The sequence below is a fragment of the Schistocerca serialis genome, chromosome 9, assembly GCF_023864345.2.
Source record: "Schistocerca serialis cubense isolate TAMUIC-IGC-003099 chromosome 9, iqSchSeri2.2, whole genome shotgun sequence".
Lineage (NCBI taxonomy): Eukaryota > Metazoa > Arthropoda > Insecta > Orthoptera > Acrididae > Schistocerca > Schistocerca serialis.
Genome location: NC_064646.1, coordinates 337,230,946 through 337,241,413, shown reverse-complemented (window position 1 = coordinate 337,241,413; position 10,468 = coordinate 337,230,946). Strand labels below are relative to the sequence as shown.

The 10,468-nt window shown below is 39.2% G+C and overlaps 1 protein-coding gene across 2 annotated transcripts in view; it reads left to right on the top strand.

The window, feature by feature from the left end:
• The window catches only part of LOC126418861 (ribosome biogenesis protein BMS1 homolog), a 109,385-nt gene that overhangs the window by 75,434 nt on the left and 23,483 nt on the right, over positions 1 to 10,468 (top strand). For both annotated transcript variants that reach the window (XM_050085853.1, XM_050085854.1), the window contains exons 11-13: positions 1,623 to 1,810; positions 3,372 to 3,561; positions 9,007 to 9,158. In XM_050085853.1, coding sequence (XP_049941810.1) covers positions 1,623 to 1,810; positions 3,372 to 3,561; positions 9,007 to 9,158 — 530 coding nt within the window. The remainder of the gene's footprint in view (positions 1 to 1,622; positions 1,811 to 3,371; positions 3,562 to 9,006; positions 9,159 to 10,468) is intronic.

Genomic DNA, 10,468 nt, shown 5'->3' with positions numbered 1-10,468 from the left:
GATAGATTGCTACTCACCATGTAGCGGAGATGTTGAGTCGCAGACACTCACAGCAAAAAGACTACTAAACACGTAACCTTTTGGGCAGAAGGCCATCTTCTCAGAAGCCAGAGACAGTGGTTGTGTGTGAGGGATGTGTTTGTGTGAATGAGTGTGTATTGCCTATTTCAGGAGGAGGCCTTATGCCCAAAAGGTTGTATGTTTAGTAGTCTTTTTGTTGTGCCTGTCTGTGACTCAACATCTCTGGCAGTCTATCCTTTTCATAACATTAACCAAACACATTTCTTCAATCCTAGCTGTTGTGTAATGTAATAAATTTCAGTATTTAATGATGTGCTTAACTGTGAAATATTTGTCAGAATAGTGAAAATTAATCTTCTAAAACTGAAACATAATGCTACTGCTAATAATAATATTTTTCTGACACAGGTATTCTGGTACTGAAAATTAAGCCTGTGAAACCAAATTGTTCACTTTCAGATGAGGTATCAGTCATGAGAATGAAGAGAATATTGTCAGAATATTGCAGATTAGCACTGATTGTGCATAAATTTTACTAGCTTTTATTGTGACTTGTGAAACAGTATTGTTTATACAAGAAGTGTAGGCAGAACAATTAGGAGAATTTTCAGTGTATACCTTAATTGCAAGTGCACACTTCTTATCATTATATTGATAACAGTTGTTCATTTCATAACTGACCAATATTTGCATATATTAAATAAACCAAGTGTGACAACATACATTATACAAAACCATGCCTCCATCCTTGCTACCCTCCCTGTTTTCCTTTCCCTGTTGCTTCATAACCTGGGTTGTGAGTAACTGAATCTACTTTCCCTTCTTCCCTTTCTTTCCCCTCTCTCCTCCCTGATAAAGGAACATTTGTTCCGAAAGATAGGAACGTAAATTTTCGGTTCTGTTTTTTGTGTATCTATCGGCTGTACTGAGCTGAGGTAAGCACTGGCCAGCCCCTCTATCTCTTTGTTAGTATCTGTTTCACATCTTTATATGAGATTTTCCATTAATCATTATAGCAATTTGGACAGTTTCAGTAAAAAAGGATATTTCAATCACTTTTGTTAAAAAAGACCATATGTTTAAAATTATGGTTTTATAAATAGGTACCAGTAAACTCAGAAAATTCTTTTGTATTAAAACTGAGATTAGGAAATCCTATAAATCCAAAGAGAAAATAAATGTGTGAACTGCATTTTACGATGGAGTGTTTTTGTGTTACTAGAACAGCAGTACGTAAATATGAGTGTGATTAATGGTTTTATTAAAAGTGGACAGCTACAGGTGAGTTGGTGTTAGAATCAAGGAATTGTTAAAAAAACATAAATACAGCGCATAAAATATACCATTATAGACCTATTTTTAAGAAAAAGGGGTGTGCTATAAGTGCAAGAAATTAGGCATTGTGAGGGCATTCACGGGAACTTGTGAATCATTAATTATTTGAGTTGATAAAATAGGGCTGCCAGTTATTCATTTGGAAAACTATAAAGTTCTATCTTGTCTATATCCCCTCCACTTCCATAGCAGCTAGATATTTGCCTGTTGTGCCATATAATAAATGTAAGTCTCTGAGTCATTTACATTGTCGTCTTACATTTTAGGGAATTACAACAAGGAAAATGAGCAGAATATGGAAACAAATGCTGAGGAAGGTGTGGAGGAGGTTGGAGGCTTGTTCAGAGTTGTGAGGCAGCGACAACAGCAGCAGCAGGAAGCTAAAGAACTCTGTGATGCTGAGGACTGTGCCAGGTTCCCCATCACACAACTGCATGACTGGTCTCAGTCGGAGGTACATTAGTCAACAAAAATAAGTCACGCTGTAGCATAGAATTACAGTATGAAAGAGGAGGAGGGGGAAAACTTTTAGTTGTAGGGAATGTTGGCCAAATCATTTCAGTTTCAATAAGAAGCAATTTTTTCATGATACAAGATTTCATGTAGAATAGTGAGGAAATAGCAATGTGTGAAAAATAGCAGTGAGTCCTAAATTTCTGAAGACAGGGCTTTTTCTTCAGAAGAAAGAAAGATTCTTTTTCCCCAACTCATACCTGAATAATTCTGGCAATTTTATCTTTTCTTTGTAATATCTGCTGCATTTTAGCATGTTTTTTCTGCCTTTGTTTACTTACACTGTGTGATCAAAAGTATCCGGACACCACCAAAAACATACGTTTGGAAATGTGTAGGGACATGTACAGCACAAAAGCTTACAGGCCGACCTCGTCTGTTGATTGACGGAGACCGCCGACAGTTGAAGAAGGTCATAATGTGTAATAGGCAGACATCTATCCAGACCATTACGCAGAAATTCCAAACTGCAACAGGATCCATTACAGTTACTATGAAAGTTAGATGGGAGCTGAGAAAACTTGGATATCATGGTTGAACGGCTGCTCATAAGCCACACATCATGCCAGTAAATGCTAAATGATGCCTTGCTTTGTTTAAGGAGCCTAAACATTGGTCGATTGAACAGTGGAAAAAATGTTGTGTAGAGTAATGAATCATGGTACATGATGTGGTGATCCGATGGCAGGGTGTGGGTGTGGTGAATGCCCAGTGAACGTCATGTGCCAGCATGTGTAGTGCAAACTGCAAAATTCGGAGGCGGTGATGTTATGGTGTGGTTGTGTTTCTCATGGAGGGGGCTTGCACCCCTTGTTGTTTTGCATGGCACTATCACAAACAGGCCTACATTGATGTTTTAAGCACCTTCTTGCTTCCCACTGTTGAAGAGCAATGCAGGGTTGACGATTGCATCTTTCAACAAGATCGAGCACCTGGTCATAATGCACGGCCTGTGGTGGAGTAGTTACACAACAATAACATCCCTGTAATAGACTGGCCTGCACGGAGTCCTGACCTGAATCCTATAGAGCACCTGTGGGATGTTTTGGAACGCCGACTTCGTGCTAGGCCTCACTGACCAACATTGATACCTCTCCTCAGTGCAGCACTCTGTGAAGAAGGGGCTGCCATTCCCTAAGAAACCTCCAGCACCTGATTGAATGTATGCCTGCGAGAGTGGAAGCTTCACCAAGGCTAAGGATGGGGCAACATCCTATTGAATTCCAGCATTACCGATGGAGGGTGCCACGAATTTGTAAGTCATTTTCAGCCAGATGTCTGGATAGTTTTGATCACATAGTGTAGCTGTGTAAAGGAGAAGCACTACTTTCCATTTCTTAATATTCACTGTGAGGTTTAGTTTGTTATTGTTGTCGAAGCAAAATATTCCAAATTTACTTAGACACACATTAATTTGCACATTGAATGTAGTTGCTGATTTTATTTATTGTTCTTCTTATGCATTTAGGTGTGGATATTTAATATTTCAATCCGTCTTCTAGGTACAGGAGCTTATAAGAGATTGCTTTGTCACTGGGAAGTGGAAACAGTCGGAAGATGCTGAAGAACTTTTAAAACTGGATGATGTGTTAAGTGATGATGAAATGTTTGGTGATTTTGAAGACTTGGAAACTGGTGAAAAGCATGGAAGCAGTGATGTAGGTGAACATGACAAGAAGTCTGATCAAACAAGTGAGTTAAGAAATAAGACAATTCTGTATTAGGAAATTAACCTGTCAAATCTCAGAATATGAATAAATGAAATTTTTTCACAGAAAACTGTGTATAGTTTCTAAATTAGGCACTTCTTTAGGTTCAGCTATATATTTTAAGCATTTTGTATTCAATTTGTACTAATTTACTTGCAGGTGGTGCATTAGACTAATTATAGAAGTTAGTATGTAGACTAATTATATAAGTTAGTATGAAAGAAATGTCATTTCTCTTTTTTCATCTCGAGTAAAAGTTGTAAAGTTTAAGGAGGGTCATGGGGTGGTTACCTCAAAATGTCCTTGAACCCTGTTCTCAAGGTCAAACCAAGGCCAAGTTCATTTTTTCAAATGACAACACCTATTTTTTATTCCATATTCGCATTCTTCGTGAAAAAATACGCATTGTTTGTAGGGTACATTTTTTTTTGAAAAACCAATGGTTTGTTGCCTGGGGGTACTTCATTGTAACTTTCCCAGGTTACCAGTATCTCGAGAACAAGGCGAATCGGGAAAATTTTCAGTGAAAATCTTATATAGTTTCTGAACTCTGTCCACTGGTGAAATTTTCATGAACTTGAAATGGCCTAGAAATTCTTCAGTGGGGATTAACCTGAAAGCAAATATTGTCTGCATTAGCGGAACCCAGCGTGCACCACATGGAGGTTGCCCAGCAGACTTTGCACATTGTTAGCCCTGAAAAGTGCTAATTAACATGGTTCTCACTGGAAATTTAGGGTCTCAGCTGCTTGATCAACTGTCCATCTTGCCTAATGTACATTTGCACTCTCTGTCGGAAACTGGTCTCAACGTCATTCAATGTCTGATGGGTGATTGCCTGGAAAGCTGCCACAGTCCTTTCTCTCATATCCTCTGGCATTATCGGGGGGGAGTACACCTTCTGCTTCGCAGCTCCCCATAAGTCCAGTGGTGTTAAGTATGGCAATGTTGGCGGGAATTCATGAATTGCACTATTGATATGAATCCATCGATGCGTGTACGTTGCATCAAGGCACCTTCTGACAGGTAAGGCCTGATGTGTAGGGCCACCATCATATTGAAACCACATACATCCCCGTATGTCTAGGGGGATATTTTCTTGTAATGGAAGCACCAGATTCTAGAGAATACGAAGACAGTGCAAGCCTTTCAACGTTTTGCCATAAAAAGCAGGAGCTGTTACATAATCTCCAGCTAAGCCCGTCCAGACATTGGTTGACCACCATCTCTGTGTTTGGTGATCTTGTTGCCAGCGAGGATTTGCTTCCGCCCAGTAGTGTGTGTTATGGAGATTAACTCCTCATGTTGTCGAAGTTTGCCTTGTCCGTAAAGAGAGTACATGCGAAGAAAAAGAGATCACGATGTATTTGCGTATCGGCCTGTCGACAAATTGCCAGGTGTATCTCAGGATCCTCAGGCTCAATTGCTTGGGTGATATGTAAGTAATAGGGTAGAATTTAAAGACCTAATTGTAACTTTTGTGTAATGACGAGCATCAGGATGCCTTTCAGCATACAATCTGTCCACGGCTGTATAGTTATCGCGACACTCGCCAACAGTTTTTATCATTCTCAATATTTCTAATGACATGTAATCAGCCATTTTGGACAGATTAGAGTCAAAAAATAAATTGTACTGATCACTTTTACTATTATTTGTTTTCTTAGGTTTTTCCTTCAACAAAACATCTGTAAGCATGTTTGCAGGACAACTGACTTATTTCAGTGTACATGACCTGTTTGTTTACATATGCTCACTGTTTTTTATGCCACCACATAAAGCCAAAACATACAGTATTCAAGTGCGCTCTTGCAGAAAATTACTTAGGTGTCTAACAGATGTGTATGTTTCAAGAGGGCACCTTTACATATCTCGATATTGACGTAACTATGTAATAAAGTAGTGAAATATGCCATGGGAACCTGCCCTTTACAAATATGGAGAGAAGGCAGAAATGAAAGATGGGCCCGAGAAAGTCAATTGTGAGAACAGGTGACTCGGATAAATTGTTCTCTTATGGGTTCCAAACATTCATGTTGAGAATAATTTTGCTTGTATGGTTGTGGAAAAATTTCACTTCACAGGAACTCATTAGAGTCTCGCGAGACGAGATTGTTCTGAATCCCACGAGGCAAAATTCGTCAGAGTTCGACGAGGTGGAATTTTTCCAAATCCCTTAACCTACATTTTTTCTAAGTCCAGTCAAGAATCATTCTAAGTGAGCACAGCCAAGAAATTTTCAGAATCTCCAAAGATAAGATTTCTCTGAACCCCCAGTCATGATTTCAAATTTCCCGACGATGACCCTTATTAGTTAGTCTCAAAGATCCACCTTTCTCTTCTCTGATTGTGCTGGCACAAGGACAGTGCTGGTCTCTGATTCGGCACCCTCCAAGTGGTGCACATTGGATGTCACTAATGCTGACAGTATTTGCTTTCAGTTTAATCCCTACTGAAAAATTTCAAGGCCATTTCAAGTTCATGAAAATTACACCAGTGGACAGAGTTCAGAAACAGTACAAGATTTTCATTGAAAATTTTTCCTGATCTCGCTTTCTCTCAAGATACTGGTAACCTGGGAAAGTCACGATGAAGTGTCCGCTGGTGACAAACCATTGGCTTTTACTAAAAAATGTTCTCTACGAACAATGCGTCCCCCCCCACCCCCCCCCACCCCTCCCTCTGCGAATACAAATATGGAATTAAAAAAATAGGGGTTACCATTTGCAGAAATTCGGCTGGTATAGATTAAAATAGGGTGCCGTGTGTGTGTGTGTGTGTGTGTGTGTGTGTGAGAGAGAGAGAGAGAGAGAGAGAGAGAGAGAGAGAGAGAGAGAGAGAGAGAGAGATATGGAATTGCACATGACCCTCAACAACTATAAAATAAGAATGCTTTGCAGGTGGGTTGTTTAGCTTAATGGTTAAGGTACAGTCCTCACATGAATTGGGTTGTGTGTTCAGATCTTGCCAGGTACTTTGAAATTTTTTATTTTTAAGTCTTAATTGAAATGACTTTGCTCATTATTTTTATTCAATTAATTGGTTTAAAAGTATTTTTTATTTGTATTCCTTTGTCACATCATTTTAATAATCTATTAACTGTTTCATTTGCTCTCATATTTTATGTCTAATCATTCTTTTTCCACTTGGAATCTTTGTTCGTGTGAATTTATGTATTTTTATTTGATTATCATAATATTGAATAATGCCATTGCAGTGGTTAAAAATCAAAAGAGGAAATAATCTATTTATATTGACTGTGCAGTTGTGTCAAGAATGTATTTTTCGTTACAGGATCAGATAAAATAGATGAAGATTTAAATGAAAGAAGGGGTTTTAAGTAAAATGAAATTCAAGTAAACTGAGGAACAGACAAAAATATAGGATGATAAAATAGAAGAAATTAAATCAAACCGAATACACAGAAATAATTAAAATTACTTGAGCAAGGATTCCAAGTGGGAAATGAGTGTAGGAAGAAAAATGAGAGCAAATGAAAAAGTTAATACAGTGCTTAAAATGATGTGACCAAGGAACAGAAATAAAAAAAGATACATTTAAGCCAATTAATTGAATAAAAATAACGATCAAAGTTATTTTGGTAAAGATTTTAAAATAAAAAAATCAAAACATCTGATGAAATTCAAACTCACAACTTCTTGTTTGTGGGAGCTGTACTTGAACTATTACACTATTCATCCAGTCTGTGTAGCATTCATTTTTTAAAGCTGTAGAGCGTCATGTGAAATTCTGAATAATTTCTTCATCAATCATTAACAAGTGAGGGTCCACTAAGATGAATGGCTGAAGGATATGATACCTTGGGCCTTAACCTACATCACCATATAGATGGTTTAAAAAAGTCAATCCCATATTAAGTACTTTTTCTGGGTGTTGTGCTGTACTGAGACAGGAACAATGTTACTGAATAGACTGTATTGCAAATGTGCATGCAGGTCACCTGCATTGTAAGCCACTGTTTGCTGCTTTTGGCCTAAGATTTAGTTGATACTTGCTTTTCTGTTCTAAGAAACAAACGGTAAGATCCTGGAACATAAAATGTGCTTGCATAATTTTGTTCTGTGCTGTTCTTATTTCATAACTTCCTTGTATAGAGTAGGTGCATAAGTTCATGCCATTTGTCCATTAGTTTAATAAACACTACAGTCTGCCAATGCTGTGGTAACCTTTTGATTCTGCGACTGTAGAAATCGTGTAGTTTTGAAGCGATGAACTTGTCGAGGCATGTTCGAAGTGCATTTTCATCTGGAAAGGAAATTTGTTCTGTAGTGAGCGGAAAACGAGAAAATCTGAGGACACAAGATCAGGTGAATGATGTGGGTGCAGGATGGCTTCCCAACCCAGCTCCTGTATAGTATTCTTTGTCAGTGTAGTAGAATGCAGGTGGGCATTATTGTGGAGTAGAATCACTTCACGCAGTCTTCCTGGTCATTGTTCTTGGATTGCATCTGCAAGATGTCTCAGTTGCTGACAGTAAATGTCAGCAGTGATGGTTGCATCTTGGGAAAGCAATTTGTGGTACACCACACTGTGTCTGTTCCACCAGATGCATAACATTATCTTTTGTAGATGTGAGAGGTTTTCGTATGGGGAGTTACTGCTTTGTTTGGACTCAAACGTTTATTTCTTTTCCTTATGTCAGCATAAACACACCATTTCTCTCCACCAGTAATGATACAGGGAAGGAATGGCTGGTGTTGTTAATGAGCCAATTGATGATGAGCAAGCAGAGATGCACACTGATTTTTGCGATTTTGGCTTAGAGCATGGGTTACTCATGTACCTGATTTTTGAACTTTCCCCATTGCATGCAAATCTCGCATGATGGTGGAATATCACAGTTCATCAAATTTGCCAGTTCTTGAGTACACTGACATGGATCATAGTGGATTAATGTGTTTCAATGGTCTTCATCAAACCCCAAAGGTCTTTCTGAACGCGGAGAGTCACTGATGTCAAAACAGTCCTCCTTAAAACGAGAAAAGTATTTTCTTGCTGTGCTCTGTTCAGTAGCATTATCCCCATATACTGCACAAATGTTTCTGGCTGCCTCCACTTCTGTCACCCATCTATTGAACTCAAACAGAAGAATATGTTGAAAATGTTCCAATTTCTCTGTTTCCCACTCCATTTTTTAGTGTCCACAGCTCCACTTGCTACCGCCAAATGACAAAATGACACTATGTAAACTCAAATAGCAACAGTGAATTACAAATAAAAATGACAACCCAAGTAACTGGAATACCAAAATGCAAAACAAAACTCTACACAAACTTATGCACCAACCTAATACTATAACATTTTTATATCTTCATTATGTGCAGGCAGAAAAATATATTAACTGCAGTGTATAAAAAGAAACTCATGTATTGAATTTTTAGTTTATTTGTTGTTGAAATGATTACAGCATCACATGAACAAGATGACGAAACAAGTAGAGAAAAATTGTTGGAAAAGAAGCGCAAGTTGAAAGAAAAATTTGACAATGAATATGATGAGCAAGAAGGTGGGAAGACTTACTATGATGAGCTGAAGCAGGAAGCAGACATGCAGGCTCAGGTATTCAATCTCTCATTAAATAATTTGATTTGCTGGATGCTGATTAACAAAATAACTTTGTTTAGTTTATCCAGTAGTAAAGATATAATTTCAATGCCTTGGTATATACTCAATGTTTGAACAATAAATTACTGTTTGTGAAAATTACAACGCCCAGAAGGAATGTTCTGAATCACTCCAAAATGGAAGATGTGTAGAATAGTGGGACAACTAAGTGATTAAAATTGCAGAGATATGTCATGCTCGCAGGCCCAGAAACACCTTTTTTTGTGCGACTGGACAGGTCACTGTTCTTTTTCATTGCAGAGCTGTCAAACGGAGTAGATATTTGTGACAAGTGCAAGTTTGCTGCATCAATGTCGTATCAGCATTTTATGAGAGAATTTTAATGGGGCATAATGATCAGTCTGTGGAAAACAGGTAGACTCGCACAGGGCATGCTGCTATCACAGTGATGTGTGGAGGGAAGCATTGGATAGAAGAGAGCTGTAGACAGCTATGAAAATGTTCTAGACCACAAAGTGTGACCACTACATTGGATGGCCACCATCTGGTCTGCACAGCCGTAACTATCAGAACAGCTTCATCAACAGTGTTGGCTTGACGTCAGAACACTGCAATGGTTGCCAATATTTCTGCATTGATAGCTCATGCAGTCCACTGAGCATTGAACTGGTGGCATACGTGTCATTGCTTTGGCTTCATCAACCAGGAACCACTAAAGCCTCAGACTGCGGTGGGCACACGAACGACGTCACTAGTGTCCCGTGTGGCAAAATGTGCTGATTTGAGACAAGTCCTGCTTCAATTTGCCCCACATTGATGGCTGCATATGTGTTAGGTGCTACAGTGGTGAACAAAGTTAAGCAGATTGCTTTGTTGAGCAGTACAGCTGACACATGCCAAGTGTAACAGATTGGGATACCATTGGATATCATGTGCGATCTCACCTCGTACATGCTGGGGGTGATCTGAACAGCAGCCAGGACATCACAGAGGTTTCAGAGCCTGACGCATTGTCCATCTTGCAGGCAGCTCCACACGTGGTACTTGTGCAGTAAATGTCATGTGACTAGTGCCTCCCGTCGGGGGCAACTCTTTTGATTTGACGCCACTTAGGTGATTTGCGCATCGAAGGGGATGGAATGATGATGACTTGGACACCACAACACCCAGTCCCTGAGTGGAGAAAGTCTCCGACCCAGCCGGGAATCGAACCCGGGCTCTTAGGATTGACATTCTGTCGCGCTGACCACTCAGCTACCAGGGGCGGACACTTGTGCAGTACAACCCCTGGCCATACACGGTGA